Source organism: Ictalurus punctatus, chromosome 18 (assembly GCF_001660625.3).
Source record: "Ictalurus punctatus breed USDA103 chromosome 18, Coco_2.0, whole genome shotgun sequence".
Classification (NCBI taxonomy): Eukaryota; Metazoa; Chordata; class Actinopteri; order Siluriformes; family Ictaluridae; genus Ictalurus; species Ictalurus punctatus.
Window position 1 is genome coordinate 19,287,939 of NC_030433.2, and position 20,502 is coordinate 19,308,440.

A 20,502-nucleotide genomic window follows, 5' to 3' on the forward strand; every position below is an offset into this window, starting at 1 on the left:
TTGGACAAGTAACCCTTGCTGCAGAATCAGAAATGCAGGGGAGGGGAGATGAACATGATCCAGTGCCTCCTACCCGGACAGAGTTGAGTGAAAAGTCCAGGGGGTGTAGACAACTCAGTGTTGTTTCAGGCTGGATAATTGTCCCGGGTCGCAGGGGAAGACCTGCCAGGAGCATGGAGCAAGAGTCCAATATTGATACGGCAAGTAACTGAACAAGCACCAAGCGGCCCCTGTGAAGAGAGAGACGTCTGCATCCTCCTGATGTTAGCAATATGAGGGAGCTTTCTGTCCAGAACTACACCAAAAGTGTTGTAGATTTACAATTAAATTTGAATTCAGCGGGGTGTTTAAATGCCTCAGTAATTCCTGTAGGCCTGCAGAATGTGCTGATGCCATAAAGCGGGCACAGTGAGAGTTCTGCTGAATTCTGCTGCGTAATCAGCGCTGAGGCTACACGCTGCATAATGATTAAATAAAAGCAAATTACGTCCAACGTGCAGAGTCACTGTGCAACTGAATGAGTTTTAATAAAAGACCCCACATGCATTAACCAAAAGATAAAGATTTTTATTCAAAATCAACACTTTAATTTGGGTTCAAAATGTGTTTCTGTCTGTATTATTACTCAAAATGGTTGATTGTTTATGATTACTCTTTATAAGCTCGGTCATTATGTAATTTAATGGTACAAAGTGGTTGTCATACTTATAAGCATCTGCCAGTATATGAAGCATAAAATGTCCACAATGTCCCAACACAACAAATGCTATTAGGCTACCGTAGCTGACAAGTAAGGGAATCTTTCTTTATGGATATTTATCACGGCACGTTAAATCCGAACGTCAAAAATCATCACACAACTTCTATTACTTGTTAGATACATTAGCATTGTAGCCCCAAAGATGCAAACTTCAGACGCCTCAAACATGGTCCTAGCTGATTGGAGACATTTGGGACAAAGGGGACAATGTGGACATTGTGGACTGAACTGTTGTAAAACTTAAAAGCTTGTGCAAGTCATCAATATCAAACCAGTCACATGTTTAAATCAGACATAAATAGAAAGCCTCCATTGGTGAGTCAGTGCCTTTTGAGTTTATCAGTGAGCAGGAGTAGGAGCAGTTCGTACAGAAGGCTGATGATGAGGATGAGGGCGGTGCTGGACAGCAGGCCGAATGAGAACAGAGCCAACAGCAGGTAGAGCATCAGTAGCGTGAACAGCGTACGATAGCTGGCTAGAGCTCGCAGACTGAGCCGCGGCCGCTGCCCTCGCCCTCTCGTCTGACGCAGAGCCGGACTCCTCCATCGCTGCTCAGGCACCGGTGATACGCTCAGGTAGTGTCGACTCGCGCGGCCAAGGAAGTCCTGCCGTGAGCACAGCGCCTCCATGTGGCCTCCCAACTACAGGTCAAACGGCATAAATCAAGTCAGGTCACCTTCATTTCTACAGCAAATTTAACATGCTGCACAAAATCAAATCAGTACGAGATTAAGACTCGTACTCATTCAGAAAAAATAAAATAACACAAGAAATCAGATCAATTAAATAAAACAATAGACAGACAGCAAAAAAAAACAAACAACCAAAGACCATTATTAACAAGACAATAACAAACAGAAAACAGAATGATGGAGACCTTACGAGGACAAGAATAATGTTGGATTTAAAATGCCTGTTGGGGCGGAGAAATGACCTTATAAATATTGCTAAGCTATTCTACAATTTTGGAGCAGCAACAGAAAAGGCCTGGTCACCTTTGAACTCAGACAGCGTGGAATGGTTAAATTCTCCTGAGTAGAAGCTCTTAAAGTTCAGGAGGTGGAAAAGGGAGCAAAGAAAATCGAAGATGAAGCGTGTTGCAGTACCATGTTTTAAATAGTTCTAGAGTACCATGAGCTTTAAAAACAAACAATAAAACCTTGTATTCAAATCTGTATTTAACTGGGAGCCAGTGGAGGGAGGACAGGACAAGACATGACAAGACAAGACGAGACAAAACAGGACAAGACAAGACAAAACAGGACAGGATAGGACAAGACAGGATAGGACCAGACGAGACAAAACAGGATAGGACAAGACAGGATAGGACCAGACGAGACAAAACAGGATAGGACAAGACAAGACAGGAAAGGATAGGACAAGACAAGAGCTTTCCCTATTTTTGGTACCGGTTAGACGCCGTAAAGTGCACTACGTAGGGTCTACACTGTAATGCTGTACCCTAATGAGTTTATATAGTGAATTCACCACTGTGTTTAAAATGGTGAATGTTTATATGGAGCTCCAGTCACGTAAAATGTATTACCGTACTGCACATTATGTAAAATCAAGATAAATATCAGCAAGAAGAAGAAGAAGAAAAAAATGCTACTGTGGTTAAATAAAGACGAATCTTAAACACTATGCTTTATGATTGCATTTACTTTAGAAAGTGATCAGATTTTATCTTCAGGGCTTACACAGTGAAGCTGCTGGTAATGCACACACTGTAGCTTTATACACGCATTTATACTTCACATGCATTTAAATACTAAATACTATAAGTAATTACGTTGAATGGAATTTGACAGTAGTAAGCGGTGTAGCGGGATGACCTGGAGCTACACCCACTACAGACGTGCATCAACTCAGTTAATGTGGAAGGTTTTTTGCGTCATTTTACCATAAAAACAACAACAACAACAACAACAACAACAACAAACCCACAAAAACGTACCCGCTCGTTGATGAAGGAGGAGAGCCGGAACAGCAGCCGAACCAGAAAAGCGTTTTCGTAGCTCCTTATCGGCTGAAGTTCAGGATCACCTTGATATTCAACCTCAAATCGGCGAAGGCCGTTGATGATCTGAGACAAAAGCAAACAAATCTAGCAGTTTTCTAACATACCAACACAATCCCAACATATAAACACACACAGTTAGACTCTTAAAGGTTAGAGTTTTTAAGATACACTACTGGTCAAAAGTTTAGACACACTCATTCTTTATTTTTATTTTTTTCCCCACATATTAGAATAATAATAAAGCCATCAAAACTCTGGAGTAACACAAGTGGAACTATGGGAATTATGTTGTGATTAAAAAAAAAAAAAAAAAAAAAAAAAAAAAAAAAAACCAAAATAAATCTAAATTCTTTAGTATTTTAGCATCTTCAAAGTAGACCCCGTTTTTGCCTAGAATTTCCAGAAATGTATTCTCGGCATTTTCTCAACCAGATGCTTTTTAAACAGTATTAAAGGAGTTCCCACCTACGCTGGACACTTATCGTCTGCTTTTCCGAATATTTAGCTCCAAGTCGTCCATTACAAATAAATTTTTTGGTAGATAAAATGTTAGTTTTCTAATGAAAGAAATGAATACATTGGCACAATTATATTTTTGTCGACAACACCGATTTCACACATTTAATCCTACACCTTCAGATCAAAAGAAACATTTCAGTCAAGCGTCTCCAAACCTTTGACTGGTAGGGTTTACCTTTAACATAGTAAAACATAGAGAGGTGTGTCTGGCTCAGAGACTGTAGGATCCTGCCTCAGTTCATAAATATGCTCCATAGTGATACAGTGAGCTTAATAATCACACACGAGTCACTTTCTGCATTTGTAAAGAAGCTAATTTACATCCTGACAAAACTGCTTTCATTCTAATAGAAGCAAAACTGTGTGTCAGTAGAACATTAGCTGTGGGTTAAAAACAAAGACCACTCCTAATGGCTGTCAACTTTCATTACCTCTACATTAACTAGCTTAACGCACAGTTTCTGTAAATAAATGTTTCCAACTACCAATTAATCATCCTATAGTAAAGTCTATCAGCCAATGGTAGTCCCAAATAAAGTCATAAACTGTATTCATATGTAACCCCGAGCCCTAAACAGATTTATGCAAAAATTTGAGCCAAACCTTTACAATCAGAATCAGATGAGTTCATGTTTTAAATACCACACTGGAGCTGTTGAGTAACTATTCTCTATAAAGATAAATTTTTCACATTTAGGTTCAAAAACCAATATAAACACTTTTGAACCAATTTAAATATTAAATACAAATTTGATACTTTCTGATCAATAGGTAGAAAGTTCATCAATCCTTACCTGCATCCTACCCAGATCCGTGAGCACGGGACCGTTTTCACTCTGGATGTAATCGGGTAGCTGTCTCGACTCACCATCATCATCTGTCGAGGTCACGTTCGCCATCAGCTGGGTCAGCTGTCCTGAATTCAGCTACAGGGATAAAAACGGTGCAGATAAAATTACCCCGTCAATCAAAACCAAGCCCTTTCACAAGATAGCAACCGGAGTCCGTATAAGTGAATATGGTTTTACTGTAACATATTTGTTGCTTCTGTTCTTCCTGTTCTAAGAGGTGTGCACGTAAACTTTCAAAGTGGAACTTTTACACTGTGTAAAAGTTCATATACGCATATAACCATGATGGGCTTTGACTGTGCTTGTTTGAACATGTCTGTGCTGATTGGCGTAGAAGAACAAGCAGAGTACTCATTTCCATTAACATTACAAATTGTAAAGTGTCAGATTTGACACTTTGTTGCAGGACTATTTAATCTTTTTATTTACATTTTTTCCTCTAATCCCCAAAAAAAAGGGAAAAAAAAAAGTGCAGAATGTTTTTGGTAGCATCCCTAATAAATATAGTTAATTAATGTTAACTATAATAATGTCTAAATGTTGAATAAGTAGCACATTGATTGATGGAGTTTATTTTAAAAAAGCAAGGGTGCCAAATCTTTCGAGTGAGAAAGTCATGATTGAAGATTACTATTGTGAGAAGGGGAATGGTGTGGGGCTTCTCTGAGTTGTCAGTTAATACCGAAACGTTCAAACTACCTACATAACTCTCGATCGTTCCCGATTCACATGTGGATCTGCTGTTTTTATTAGGGGGAAAAAGAAGTCTGCTCCTGTTACTTTATTAATGAATGATGACACACAGCAGCATACTATGATGTTAAAATTATGCAACGTGCATACACTATGGCAGGTCTGGATAAGTAAACTTCCATGCTAATAAAGAGAGCAGAGAACTGATTTCACACGTAAGCCAACTGCCTGTTACTATCTACGGTTTTTAAATGGCCAGAATGTCATCACTGATTGCTGTTTTGATTTTGGTTGAACAACATGGGTAGTGTTGTAGAAGCGCCAAATGAAACGGCTTACAACGTTCAGAGCAACAATAATGAGATTGTCTCAGATCATCCCATCCCTAACAGCCCATACAGTAGTACAAGTTTATAACTCTGCAGACTGACCCGAAATATCTGACACAGGTAATCCAGGGCCCTGTCCAGAAATTCGTGAGTCTTTTTAACACACTCTCCCATGTCGTCAGCCTCTGCTCCGTTAAAGGTGTAGTTAGGATCTGAAAAGCCCACGCTGAACCACGACAGGAACGAGCTGTTCGCTGCCACTTCGGCAGACTGATCCGAGATCCGCTTCGCTGTCTGTCGGGCCTGAGCGATGATCTGCACCAACTTTAACACCTGCAAGTCGTCCAGACACAGAATATTATACTGGGATCGTGTTGGCAAAATATTTACACCATAGCACTGTTCAATTCCTGAATCTGATTGGGTAGAAAATGTCGATTGATTTTCTAGAACATAAACTGTTGATATGGTGGCGTTTATTATGCAGACACGTTTATTGAACTTTTCTGGGAAGAGTCTCGAGTGCAGGGAAACATGTTGGAATTTCTGTCTGGATTAATCACACATCAATTAAAAGATACAGTGGACAGAGATACGGTCGAATTATTCCTTTAATGTTTCTATTGATGTGTTACAAATAAATAATAAACAGATGACAGCATTAGGCTGAAATAAAACAATGAGGACGTACGTTTTAGTATCTGTATATTGCCGATGCGAGGAACGTAAACATCACGGTGTAATTATTAGCAGTGTTGTTACACTCACCACTCCACGCAGCTCGCTGCTGAACATCTGCTTGTACTGGCAGTCCTGCCCTTCCAGACCGTACACGTGACTCTTCACTTTAAAGACGGTGTCTGTCCCAGCAGGCTGTCGGGAGGACAGGAAACTGCCACCGTGTGCAGGAGAGAGGAAGACACGCGCCTGTCGGTGGTGGAGGACGTGCTCAGGTTCGAGGAACAGCTGTTCTCCTGAATGCACAACAGGCAGTATGGCTAACTTGTACTGAATAGGAGCAATGTCTAAAAGAGAACCTTAAAGAAAGAATCCAACTGATTCACTAATTAATCAGTAGCTATGTTTACAGGAAGTCTAATGATCTGTTAATAACCTGACAGAGAGCTCAACTGGAATAGAATAATAATGGTGACTGAAGTCACGCGGAGCATAAAAGGTAACGTTGACGCAAAAAGTAAAGAAGAAATTTATTGTCGTCGAATCTAGGCATTCTGCTAAAGCTAGCGGCAGCGCATTATGGGCGTTTAACGCCATGCGCCATCGACTGGGAAACGGCTTATACTTAGTAAAGCTATTTGTAATAATAATAATAATAATAATAATAATAATAAATAATAAAATATATATATTTTTTGATAAACCTGTGTTGTGTTTACAGTTGTTTGATATCCATGAGAGCAGAGTACTTTTGTGAATTTTTATCAAAAGGTTAAACAATAAAGACAATTTTTCACAGCCTTCTTTGCTCATATTTACCAATATTAGTAGATGGCACTGTATATACAGTAAGTTTATACAATTATATGTCTGAGATAAAATGGATGCTCCAAACATGTTATAACATGCTGTAATCAGAATCCTGATGCTCACCTTTTTGAATCATCTCTGGTAGGTTTGGTTGTGCAAAGACTTTTGCGACCCTGAATACCATCAATGCATTTTTGGCACTGACGAGGTCTGTGCGTAAAGACCGATTAAGGAAACCCTGGAAGAGCTTTGTGTACATCAGAAGATTCTCCTGTACAAAGGAAGCCCTGTGAAAGTAAAACCAAAAGTGTTGCTTTTTTTTGGACATAAATTTGTATTCCCCGTAATTCACTCCCTCCAGGATTTTGCGATTGCAGAAATGAACGCAAAATCAAGGAAATTCCACAATATTCGCAGAAGCTTGCAATTTTTCGAAATTACTGCAGATTTTCCACAGATTCGGGCCAAGACGCCCCATGTGGCGTCATCACAATGCGCGTTCAGCCAAAGCCCTCTTCGATTCATGTGCGTCGATCATGAATACAGCTAAAAGGCCTCATTTGCCAACAAACATCACCGTGAAAGACCGTGCAAAACAATTTTGTGCGATTGCAATTTCGACATTTCAAGTAGTTTTCCACAAAAAAACCCATAAAAATCTCAGCAAGTGGCATCACAAATTCTAAAAAAAAATAAAAATAAATATCAAGCACTTTTGGCTGCAACAATCACAAAAAACCCCTCAAAAACCTGTACGGACTACATAATATCTGTGCAGTCTCTAAAACAGCACTTCAGCGCCCCCTACTGGTCTATAACATGTAGGTCATACAGGCCTTCTAGAGAGGAAAGAAAATCTTAGTCAAAAAATACATCACATTCATCTAGATCCGTGTAAAGAAACAACACAATTAAATATGGATGATATTTTCAGCGCATGTGCAGAAACTACCATTTATCAGGTACTGCTCTGTTCTGAGCCTCTGCCTTCAGATTGTTTTTCTCTTCTGTGTACCGCCAGGGCTGGATATAACTCAACCATGTTTCCAACACCTGAAAAACACACAGTAAAGTGATTACAATCTCCAAGTTCAAACTATAACCAGACCTACAGTATTATGAGTGAAGTGTAAATTATATGCTGTATTTTCCATGCCTTAAGTGAAATCATAAAATGTAAAAAATTCTCTGCTTTACTTCAATTAGCAGATAAATTGTTATCTGCCGCTTGCTGTTTTAGTTTCGTTAATGTAGCTAAGAAGTAACAGAAGATTATAACCTCCAGTTTAGCATTGTGCGTTAAATCTGCATGTGTAAAAAAAATATATAACACACTCCCCTCAAACCCTGATTTGTCCCAGTAACACCACTGTGATACAGACTGGAAGAAAATGAATCAACACGATGAACAGAACATGCTTGATTTCAGCTTGTCTTTTCCTGACTTCTCCCTTAGCTTCTCTTTGTTACATTATCTTCACAGATCCAACATACTGTAAAAACACTTTATTAAAATATAACGTGGAAAACCACAGAAATTCCTACTGGACCACATGCAGGAAATGCCTACCGCTCTGAATGAGGCATCGAGAGGCCAGTGACCAAAACAGTGCTGCAGGAAGACATACAGCTTCTGTTGAACAAACCTCTGTACCACTACCCTGTGAGAAGAAGAAAGGAAGAGGAAGATGAAGGAGCAGTGAAGGAACCCAGAACAGGATCATCTCAGCAGCGGCCAAGAGAGAAAAACGTGTTCGAATAAAGCTCGTAACTGGGAATTTCCAAACTTCACTTAAGAAAAACTAAAGAAATTGTCCCTTCAAATTAGAATTCCTACTCGGAAAGTCAGGAAGGCTTCCCCAACTCTGAGTTCAGCATATGACGTCATATCAATACGGCTGATCACACCATTAACCGTAAATAACAGTTCCAAGTAGTATTTATAATTATATATAAAAATCAGCATATAGACACATTAACTGGTTAAAGCTAGAACACTGACCGTACAGTTTACTGTGGTGAGAACCTAGATACATCATGAATGGTAAAATTCTCACTGGTCGAACCAAGTTAGCTGGCATATTTGGGCCTCTTAATTCCAGTGAAGGGAATGCTACAGCATGCAAAGACATTCTACACAATTGTGCGCTTCCAACTTTGTGGCAACCGTATGATGGTCAGGTGTCCACAAACATTTGGCCACATAGTGCTTGTTATTAACGAATATTCGCCGTGTGCTTCAGGGTGGTGTTGCGGAGTTTGTGGAAGCTGGATGTGGAGTTCACCTCTTGAACTCCTCGAGAGGGCTGGCGTGTGAGTGTGTAGAGGGGGACGATGAGGCCTGCTCCTGCTTCAGACTGTTTGAGAAAGCGTGCAGGTGTTTGACGAGCAGACGCACCACCAGAACGTGTTCCTCCGTAGGACTGAAGGGTTCCTAAGTTGGTACCACCACGACCACCACCACCACCACACACAAACACAAATTAATATCAGCTCACAATACTGTATCATCAAAACACTTGCATTGTAATATAGTAAAATAATATTGGCGCAAAAATGACATTAACATATATTTGTTTAATAGAACAACCCCAATTCTGAAAAAGTTGGGACAGTCTGGAAAATGCTAATAAAAACAAAGAGGAGTGGTTTGTAAATGTACTTTGACTTGTATTTAAACAGAAAACATATAAAGACAAGGTGTTTGATGTTTTACCTAATCAACTGCGTAATTTTTTTTAACATTAAACGTTTATTTTGAAATTGATGCATGCAACACGTTCCAAAAATGATGGGACAGGGGTGATTTAGGACTAATAGTGATGTGAAAAGTTGAAATAAGAAGGTGATGTGAAACAGGTGAGGCAATCATCTAATCATAGTATATAAGGTGCCTCCAAAAAGGCCTAGTCCTTCAAGAGCAAGGATGGCTCGAGGCTCGGCAATCAGCCAACAGATGCGTCAGTGAATAATCCAACACTTTGAGAAGAACATTCCCCAAAGACAAATCGGTAGGATTTTGGGCGTTTCACCTTCTACAGTGCACGATATAATTAAATGATTCAAGGAATCCAGTTAAATCTCGGTGCGTAAAGGCCAAGGCCAAAATCCACTTCTGAATGCGCGTGATCTCCAATCGCTCAGAGGTCACCGTCTTAAAAACCTTCATGAGTCTGTAATGGATATCCTGACATGGGCTCGGGAATACTTTGGTAAACCTTTGTCAGTCAACACCATTCGCCGCTGCAAGTTAAGGTTTTACTATGCAAAACAGAAGCCATACATCAACACTATCCAGAAGCTCCGCCCACTTCTCTGGGCTCGGTCTCATCTGTGATGGACAATAGCACAGTGGAATCGTGTTTTGTGGTCCGACGAGTCGACATTTCAAATAGTTTTTGGACAAAACAGCCATCGTTTTCTCCGGGACAAAGATGAAAAGGACCATCCAGACTGTTCTCAGCGTCAGGTTCAACACCCAGCGTCTGTCATGGTATGGGGTTGTGTCAGTGCCCATGGCATGGGTAAGTTGCACATTTGTGAGGGCAGCATTAATGCAGAAAGATTATTTTGGAGCAACGTATGCTCGCCATCCAGAGCAGGACAACGCCAAAACACATTATGGTTGTGTAAGCAGAGAGTGCGGGTGCTAGCATGGCCTGCCTGCAGTCCTGACCTGTCTCCGATTGAGAACGTGTGACGCATTATGAAGCGCAAAATAAGGTAATGAAGGCCCTGTACAGTTGCGCAGCTGAAGAAATGCAAAATGGATGGATGAGGGAAAATTCCGCTTGCTAAACTTAACCAACTGGTGTCTTCACTCAGCGTCCAAACGCTTAATAAGCACTATTAAAAGAAAAGGTGATGTTACACAGCGGTAAACAGTCAACAGTCCCAACTTTTTTGGAGTGTGTTGCAGTCATCAGATTTAAAATGAGTGTACATTTTCAAAAATAAATCAAATAAATTCACAAAGTAAAACATCAAATAATGTGTTATTAATGTGTGTTCAATATAGTATAGGGTGAACTGAATTTTCAAATGACTCTTTTGTTGCCTTTTTGCATTTTCCTTACTGTCCCAACTTTTTTTGGAACTGGGGTTGTAGACAAAATATCTTTTTAGGCAGCGTAAATCCAAAAAGTGTTTGTACATATAGTCAGAGGAAGCGCTGAACATACATGACAAACACATGAGACGTGTTAAAACCACCACACTGTAAATGAAACCAGCATGCGCTTTAAAAAGAGAAACGAGCTACCGGAAAAGTTTTGTACTTTTCTTTGATGCAACCCATCGGTCATGATTTCCCACTGCACATGTGTACACAGCAACCGTATGCCAATAAACCTGAACTGTTCCTCATGGACAAGTAGAACGCTACCCCACACTCTTCTGCCAGGATCCCTGAGCTATCTGCTCACTTAAGGGGTTTTTCCACTGCACATGCCAAAACAAGCACCGGCCCAAAACCGGAGCCCACACAACTCCGGTCCTACAGGCTCCCGTATTAATAAAAATGATTGAATTTTATTAATGGAAAAAAATATATAAAATTGATTTTAAATTTGAATTGATTGTTGATGAGAATATGACAAAATAAAAACTCACTCCCAATTTCATATAATCAGAAAAACAAGTGAAAGTATTACTGTGGGTTTGTGCCTTAAAATGATATTTGTCTAGTAATAAATCATTTGATATTGAACCAACAAGTTAAAATGATGATCATAAGATCAACTTCTAGCAGCAACCTTAGTTATCCCCAGGAGGTCTACCATCCAGGTACTGGCCAGGCTCAACCCTGCTTAACTTCAGTGGGAAATCAAGTGAAAGCTGCAGGGAGATATGGGTCTGGCAAAAAAAAAAATGCTGCTTGGCATTATGTCACCTTTCTGAAAAGAAGAACTTTTTCTTCCTGGAGAATTTCATGTACAATTGTGTTGGTGGTTGAGGAAAAAACACATAGGAGGGAAAGCAGCCATAAGCTACCGTTGATTATTATTAGTTGTTGTTACTTATTAACATTATTAGCATTATTGCCATTATTACTATTACTAATCTAGAATTCTTAATTTGTTGTTCGTTGAGCATCACACTATCACAGTTTGCATAACAATACTTCCACTGAGCTTCCCGAACTCTTCATTGACATGAAAGCCCCGCCCCCAAGTAACAAAACTTTCCACAGAGTTTCCAGAACCTAGTTTCTCAGAAGGTTTCAGAACAATAGTGGAAGCAACGAGTTCCTGAAAAGATTTGGGTCTAGCACTTTACTCGGTACCAGCGGTTAGTGCAGTGGAAAAACTCCCTTAGGTTTACCTCCAGGAAGCCCGAATGAAAAGGTAAAAGTACTTGGTATGTGTGGAGGGTCCCAGAGCCTGGTGGGGCCGGGGGCTGGCACAGCATGCTGGACATATTGAGGCGGTACTGCAGCAACGCCAGCTGAAGGACCAATCACAAAGTGGGGAGGGGGAGAGGGTGGGGGGAGGAACACACAAACGGAGGAGGGGGAGGGGGGGACGAGGAGGAAGGTGAAAATGACAATAGAAAGAAAAAAGGGAAAGAATGCCATCCAAGAAAAGAAATAAAGTGTAGGACAAAGTAAGAACCGAAATGAGAGTGAACACAAATGGAAAAGAAAGAACAGAACAAAACAATATTGACCACAATGCTATGAAAATTAGCAAGATGCAGATTTCCTTCTCACACAGCGACGTCAGCAATTTACACCGACAAATTTTACTGATAAATAATAATTAAGGGCTGCACATTTAGCGACTCGAACAAACCAAACAGATGTGCTCAATATCAAAACTGGCCTATAATGACAGAAAATGAAAAGGAGACCCTGCATCTTGATTTTTTTTTTTTTTTTAACAGATGATAATGAAGGCAGCTGCCAATTTACATTTCCTGCTTAAAAAGCGTTCATCCGATGCACTTTCTAGCAAACTGGTGATTACCTATAGATCTGTGGGATGTAGTAAAATGCATATGAAGCGTGTAGAGTGCTTTGGGCTGACTGGAGGCATGCTAATTTTTGGTAAACTCTGACTTTAACAGCAGACTTACACCATGCTATAATAGCCACCACAGCAGCTCTGAATCCAGAGAGGCGAAAAAGCTTACAGCCAAAAGGCAAAGCAGATACCAAGGACATCATGCTTAAAGAAAACAAATTGGGGGGAAAAAAAAAAAACAAACAAACAAAAAAAAAACACCATACTCCCAGAACCACATGCCATGTAACTCAATTAAAGCGAACTATGTAATCTGCAGCGTCGTCCTGCCCATTTGAAAGGAACCTGACTGATCTGCAAGCAAAGAAAAAGACAAAAACGTGAAAGCGAGAGTCTAAAATGTTAAACATGAACACGTAAAGTCGCCTAGCAATTAACAAAAAACAGACTGACTGCAGCGGAGTAAACAGTACGCTGTGTGAGGGACTCGTGCAGTGACGCCGCCCCCTCATACGAAGCACGGCTGCATTGTGGAGGTGCTCAGCAGGTCGGCCATGCGGTGGAGAACGGAGGGGTGAAGAGGAGACCCGTGCTACGCTCTTACCTTCACCTGAGGAGACTGCAGCTTCTGGTACACCTCCAGAGAGTAGTGATGGAGCCACATCTCCACAAACACCTGCAGAAACAAACAGGAATGAAGCCCATAAAAGGACTTCCAGTGAACTACCAACAAAAACTGAACCATCAGTGGTTTCACTAGTTCATTCAATACGACAGCGGCAGCAGCAGCACGGTGATACAGTGGATAACGGTGCTGCCTCACAGCTCCAGGGTGCATGGACTGATCCTGTGAATGTTCTCTATGTGTCCATGTTGGTTTCTTCCGGATTCTCCTTCGGCCTCCCAAAACAATTTGTGGGTGCACTGGGAATGGTGTTAAAAGTTTGGAGTGATGAAAGTGGGATTTTCACCTGTAGAAGGGTTTCGGATCTCCAGATCTCCTGAGCAGCAGGGTCAGCGTTGACAGAGGGCTGATGGGATATGTGTCGCTTTAGCAGGCTGCTGCTGTGGACGCCATAGCCAATGTAAGGCATGCTGGAAGACCTGGGGCAGAGGGAAAGCAAAGTTTATTTTTAAATAGGCAGGGGCACTCAACTAACATTTCAAAGAATTTTTCTTCTTGCCGTCTGATTTTTGTGAAAAAAACAAAAAAAAACAAAAAATCAACGACCCAACAAAACAAATACCTAAGCCTCAACCTAGAAACACAGGAGGTCCATAGCCACAAGGTCAGTTTAAGATCACAAAGAATAAGTTTTCTGTTTTGTTTTTTTCCCCCAACACTACACCAGCGGTCAAAAGTTTGTGGACACCCGACTGAAATGTTTCTCATGATCTTAAGAACCTTTTGTTCTGAAAGTGTAGGATTAAATGTTTGAAATTGGTGTTCTAGACAAAAATGTAATCGTGCCAACATAGTTTTCTAATGAAAGAAATGTATAGCATTTTATTTACAAAAAATAGTTTTTTTAAACGGACGACTCGGAGCGCAATATTCGGAAAAGCAGACGATAAATGTCCAGCGTAGGTGGGAACTCCTTTAATACTGTTTAAAAAGCATCTCGGGGAAATTCCTCAAGAAATTGGCCAAGATTATGAAATTATTTTGATTTATTTTGCTTTTTTTAAATCACAACATAATTCCCATAGTTCCATTTGTGTTACTCCAAAGTTTTCATGACTCTCTAATTATTCTAACTTGAGAAAATAAAAAAAAAATAAAATAAAGAATGAGTGTGTCTAAACTTTTGACTGGTAGTGTATATCCAGGTGTTTTTTTAACCTCCAGGAATCCTTGGACTACAGACATAATCATGGCCTCTTTTCAAATATAACGCTTTATTGTTTGTTATCCATTTGTCAGAATTCAATGAATATTACTGCAGCTTAAACACAGTGAAAGTGTCATGAAAACAAATGTCTAAAACAGATGCCTGCGGCATGAAGACAGACATCTGGATGATGTATGGGTGTGGGTTTTTTCTTTCCAGAGAGAGTTTCATATTTTGTTATTTTTAATTTCACATTTATATAAAAAGATTGGATCGTATTATGCGTCATCATTCCCCAATTTTCTGCTCCATATTAGTTTTAGTTTCTTGTTGTCACTAGTTCCGGTATGGCTCCCATGATTAATTATAAATACTGAATAAAATCTGTTATAGTATGAAGAACAAAAGATATGTGAATACAAAATACCGTGGAGCTGGAGAGGCCACAGAGCCCCTGGGATCAGAGAAAGGGGATGGAGGCACGTTTCCCTCTGTGGGCAGGAAGTGCTTGAGGTAGGCATCAACAAGCACAAAGTAAGCACTGTCTGAACAGCTGCCATGTTGTCCAGGAGGATAGTTCTGCAAATGATTTAACAGATTTAATTTTTTAAAAAAAAGAAAAAAAAGAAAAAAGAAAAGAAAAACAAGATGCTTACTCTGGGTTTAGCAAGCGACAAATTGACAGGTGTCCATAAAAAATGAAACCAAGATAAATGTCAGTCAGATCTGACTCCACCTTTAATGCCATTTAGCAACCAACAAAAATCAAGCAAAAAGGCATGTATTGGAAAGAAAAGGAAAGACTTACAGGAACCTGGTTGCATTTATATACACAGCCTTTTATGTGGCATGTGACTGTGCTGAGAATGAACCAATCACATTCACTCATGTTCAAAAGTAATTATCGTACACCTGTCATCTATGAAGTGATTCTCGTTAGCCATGGTCCGAGAAGAGCTTACAACGCACGTACTTCACCTCATTGCTGAAAGGTATCGATGATGAGAAGGGTACAAAAGATTATCCAAAATATTAGATGTACCATTGAATACTGTGAAGGCCATCATCAACAAGTGGAGGAAAATGGGCACCACACAGTGATGTTACTTCCAAATGTGATGAAAGGACAAGTAGAAAACTTATCAGGGAGGCTGACAAGAGATCTACAGCAACCTTTAACCACTTAATAGACATAAACCATGTGACAAAACGTGTTGTGGTTTGACAAAACCAAGGTAGACCTTTTGGGGCATAATTGTAAAAGTGATGTTTGGCACAAAAACAAGACAGCTTATCACCCAAAGAGTGCCATACACACGGTGAAGCATAGTGGTGGCAGCGTTATGTCTTTAAGGCATTTGTTAACAGAAAACAGTCTCTCTTTTATCTTTGAAAAAGGGGACCCATTTATAGAAGTCGCCTTTGGGTAAAGTATACTATATGAATTGTAAAACCGCTCAGTAAAGTCTGGATTTAATATGTAAAGTTCAGAATATGCTATGGGGCTGCATCATTTCAGCTGGGACTGGGACTCTAGTCATGATAGAGGGAATCAAGGGCTGCGTCCGAATATCCCTACTACCCTACCACACGGTATGCGAAAAGCGATACTCCAAAGGAGTAGTATGCCCGAATTCTCAGTATTCACAAAACAGTAAGCAAGAAATTCCCAGATGACCTAGGGAATTAGACTTTCTTTACCTTAAAACATTTCCATTTCGTTTTTTAACACTTGAATTTTGACTTCAGATTGCCCATAGAGTTAACTGCATTCATTTTGGTAGCAGTCACTACACACTCACGAAAGATAATCTGATACACTCTTCAGCTAAATAAACGTACCTTTGGTGCAATGAGACTGGACGCAAAGTTGAACATGTAGTATTCAAAAGGATCTGAGAGAGATTAAGGAAAAAAAAAAAAAAAAAAAACCCAGCCAGTGTGAATGAGAGAGAATGACGCAGCACACTGAAAAACATGAAATATTTCACATTTTTTAAAAGAAGACCTACTGAGCATGATGAGGCCTGACATGGGGAACTGTAGCTTATTGTGAAACAGCGGACAGTCTGGCAGAACTCCCTCATGAATGGACGCCTTCACAGGACCCTGCAGAGAACAGCGTCAACAAAACGACTACTGCGTGTGCAACTGGTCTGATACAGAGACATCTGTAGTGAAATGGTAGACTTACTGGCAAATAACTGATGGGGAGCTCATATTTGTAGTCCTCTGCTTGCAGCTTGTACACCAGCTTCATCATGGGGCCACTGCAGGACACGCGTTAGAACAACATGTCATGAAAGAAACACACAGCAGTAGAAGTGAAATAATTAAGTGAGAAGCTTCAAAGGAAGGAAAATTATTGGCAAATTTTAAGTTCACTTAAAATAAATGCTGTACAGGTGTATCTCATAAAATTAGAATATCGTGGTAAAGTTAATTCTTTATTGTAATATTTTGAGATACTGGATTTTTGATTTCCATGAGCTGAAAGCCGTATTCATCAAGATTAAACCAAGAAAAGACTAGAAAACATTTCAATTTATGTGTAATGAATCTAGAATATATGAAAAGTTCCACTTTTTGAATTAAATTACAGAAAGAAAATGAACTTCTCCACGATATTCTAATTTTTGAGATGTATCACCTACATTCACTTGTTGCATCTAAATACCAAGAAGCGCACAGACACATACACACACACACACAAAACAGGCATGCAAAACTAACCATGGATCAAGAAAGTCCAGCACAATGTTATACTCATTCGTGCGAGCGTGCAGAAATCGCAAGTTCCAACCCACAATGACGCCATCCAGGCTGCCGAAGATTCCCTCAACCAGCCAGGGGAAAACCAGATGAAGCTCCTGATTGGATGAGAGTCAATTTCATTAGGAACACGTTGATTTTTGCATTGCTATTGCTTATAGTAATTTTTTGCCAATGACCCAATTTTAAAGGATGAAATTTCAAATTTCAAACCCAGTTCTTAAAAAAAATGACCCAACATCAGGTCTCATGCGACCTAATGTTGGGTCACAACACTACAGTTGACAACCTTTGGCCGATATTTTTACTGCTTATACCACAGCACCCTTGAATCCCTTTTCTTGATTCTGATTGGTCAGCATGTGTGGATTCATTTTCTATAACTACAGCTGACAGTAGTGCAGCTGCAAATCAGAGGTTTATATGAATGTGTTAAGACACAATATCTTCATCAAGATCTTCATCAATCAAGACAGTATATCACAGTCTCATCGTTTACATAATAACAATAATAATAATAATAATAATAATAACAACAACAATCACAACACCCTGCCAATCAGCATTTTACTATAATAGCACCACACTGAAGGTTTTATCCCTCATTGTTAAAACATAATATCTTTCTTAATCATTAAAAATAGTCATCTTTTTCCAAACCCTAGTGTCCAGTAATAATCAGGATAAGCCAGGATTGAATTTCTATGCCATCTTGAACGTCATTTGATTTTAACAATGCACAATTCAGAGTAAAACTCTACAGGAAACAAATTCAGCGTTCTGTACCTTAGCAGGATAGTCATCGATCACCTTCACCAGCTCCTGACACCTCTGAAGAAGTGGCTTAATGCTCCAGTCGGCTTTAAGATTCGCCTGTTCCCAATAAAGCAGAATCAGAACCAGCTTTAGTGGCCAAGTGCCCTCACATATACAATTGATTAGATTTTGATTTGATTTGGTGCTTGCATATTGGGACAGGATAAAGCAGTGAAGCCTGATCATGAGGTCAGACGTGAGAGCTAAAATCTAATATCCATCAACAGCTCAACAATGAAGCTGTTAGTGTTGAACGATGCAGTATAGCACAGAGTCTCATTGATGGCATATTATTATTATTATTATTATTAATAACAACAACAACAACAACAACAACAACAATAATAATAATAATAATAATAATATGTGCAGCTACATTCATGAGTTCTACCTTTGTACAGGCCTTAAAGTCTGTAATGCCCAACTAATTTCATGCTGGGTTTCGTCCAAAAACAAAACCAACAGAAACGTTTTAAAAAACTACAAACCTGTGTAATTGACAAATGTGTGCTTAATCTATCTAGTTTCTGGGAAACAAAAGGACGATATAGTAAATAACCCACCTTATTTGCATTCATTACATTGACAACTGTATTTCACATGCACTTCTTAATCACTGTCCAGTCCTTCCAGGATTCTGCGATTGCAGAAATGAATGCAAAATCAAGCAAACGCCACAATATTCAGAGCATGCGATTTTTCAGAATTACCACAGATTTTGGCCAAAATGCATCATGTGACGTCATCACAACACGCATGCCGCCAAAGCCCTCTTCTATTCACTTGTGTCGAACATGAATACAGCTAAAACGGACTACATAATTACCAACAAACATCACGGCGAAAGACCGTGCAGAACTATTACCGTGCAACTGCAATTTTGCTGATTCAAGTAGTTTTACACAAAAAAAACACACAAAAAAAACTCAGCAAGTTGCATCACAAATTCTGGGGGGGAAAAAACAAAGCATTTTTGGCTGCAACAATCACAAAAAAAATAACCTCGAAATCCTGTACGGAGTACATAATTACCAACAAGCATCACTGCAAAAACAATTTCATGCAATTACAAGTTTGACGATTCAAGCAGTTTTACACAAATAATTTTTTTTTCAAAATTCCATCGCAAATTTTGTAAAAAGTCGTAGCAAAATCAAGCATTTTTGACCACAACAATCACAGAACGAAAACCCCACAACGCTGTGAAATCCTGTACAGATTGACTGCTCATGATGCGTTACAGATGTGACTCAAAAAAAAAAAAGCCTGAACAAAGATCAACTCTAAGTGGACGTGTCAGCCTGTGCAATCACCGGACACGACTATCACCGTCACTGCACAAACGTACAGTCTGGGCTAGAAAGAAATCAGCCCCAGCCTCGCTTCTTCATACCAGTAATCCATCTTTAAGGCATTTCATAACAGAAAACTCTTTTTTTTTAATCTTTGAAAGAGCAGACCCATGTATACAAGGCGCCTTTGGGCAAAGTATACTGTATATGAACTGTAAAGCCGCTTAATAAAGTCTGTTTTTAGTATGTAAAGCTCAGAATATTAACGCTTGTGTTTTTCATAAAGCAGGACAAATCTGTCACATCTGACTGTGAAGAATGCAAACTTGCACATATAGAGCCAAAAGGTGTGTACAACTTAAACTCCAGAAAGTATACACACTCAGGGAGAAATTCAAGTGTGTTGAAGATTTGCTGTGCTTTGAGATCTTCTTACCAGGAGATAACTGGGCTGTTGTATGGCAGCAGGAGCAGCCATCTCTGTTCACTCTGCAGACATCCACAATGAAACCTGAAGTAAATCGAGTGACACACGTTTTATTAGCCAGCTAACACAGTTTCACGTCTTTCTTTACCTGTTGTACTCTTGTTAACGGTTTAACTAGCTGAAACTCTACTCAGCATGCTAGTCTTGCTATCAGCTTATAAGCACACACGCACCATTACAGTTAGCTAACTTAGCTAACCCACGGTGCCTCAGTCTTACCCTGACTCCTAATGAAAACTAATTCGTAGTTTTTATATAAATATTGATATAGAAGTCTTTTTAAATATATATATATACACACCTAACACAAAATAATTTATAACTATAATGGAATTCCAAAATACCGCGTTCACCTCCACTGCGTTTTTGAAGAGAGGTTGGGTTTCTGCGTCACTTCCGCTGCAGACACTCAAACTTCCGTTCAGCAAACTAACGTTACCAATCTTTTCATTATATTTTACCGTCTTGTATTTTTGTTCTCTTTCATTATGTTATACGCGTTATATTATACGCAACGTTTACATTTTCTAAGATTCGTGTTGCTTTGTCGTATTTTATAAATACGTACTGTTTTCTGTGATTCTTATTTTCTATTCTTTTTTTATAAGTAAAAACGAGTAATATAAGTAATACATTTCACAAGTAAATGTTTTAACTTCAATACTTTAAAGCATTTA

At 39.4% G+C, this 20,502-nt stretch overlaps 1 protein-coding gene across 4 annotated transcripts; it reads right to left on the minus strand.

The window, feature by feature from the left end:
- Positions 1-546: 546 nt before the first annotated feature.
- On the minus strand, positions 547-20,255 carry smpd4 (sphingomyelin phosphodiesterase 4). Of its 4 annotated transcripts, none has more exons than XM_017493286.3 (20): positions 20,179-20,255; positions 19,775-19,849; positions 18,017-18,103; positions 17,192-17,328; positions 16,653-16,728; positions 16,471-16,567; positions 16,301-16,353; positions 14,886-15,037; positions 13,598-13,730; positions 13,231-13,302; positions 12,019-12,108; positions 8,949-9,097; positions 8,234-8,324; positions 7,616-7,716; positions 6,787-6,950; positions 5,944-6,149; positions 5,278-5,508; positions 4,097-4,228; positions 2,718-2,846; positions 547-1,401 (listed from the first exon to the last, which is right to left on the minus strand). In XM_017493286.3, the coding sequence occupies exons 2-20, from the start codon at positions 19,814-19,816 to the stop codon at positions 1,081-1,083; spliced, it is 2,463 nt and encodes an 820-aa protein (XP_017348775.1). In that variant the 5' UTR covers positions 19,817-19,849; positions 20,179-20,255; the 3' UTR covers positions 547-1,080. The 4 variants fall into 4 exon arrangements, with proteins under 4 accessions (XP_017348775.1, XP_017348774.1, XP_017348776.1 ...); XM_017493285.2 differs by having other exon boundaries at positions 20,127-20,225; XM_017493287.3 differs by having other exon boundaries at positions 20,170-20,213.
- Positions 20,256-20,502: the final 247 nt, after the last annotated feature.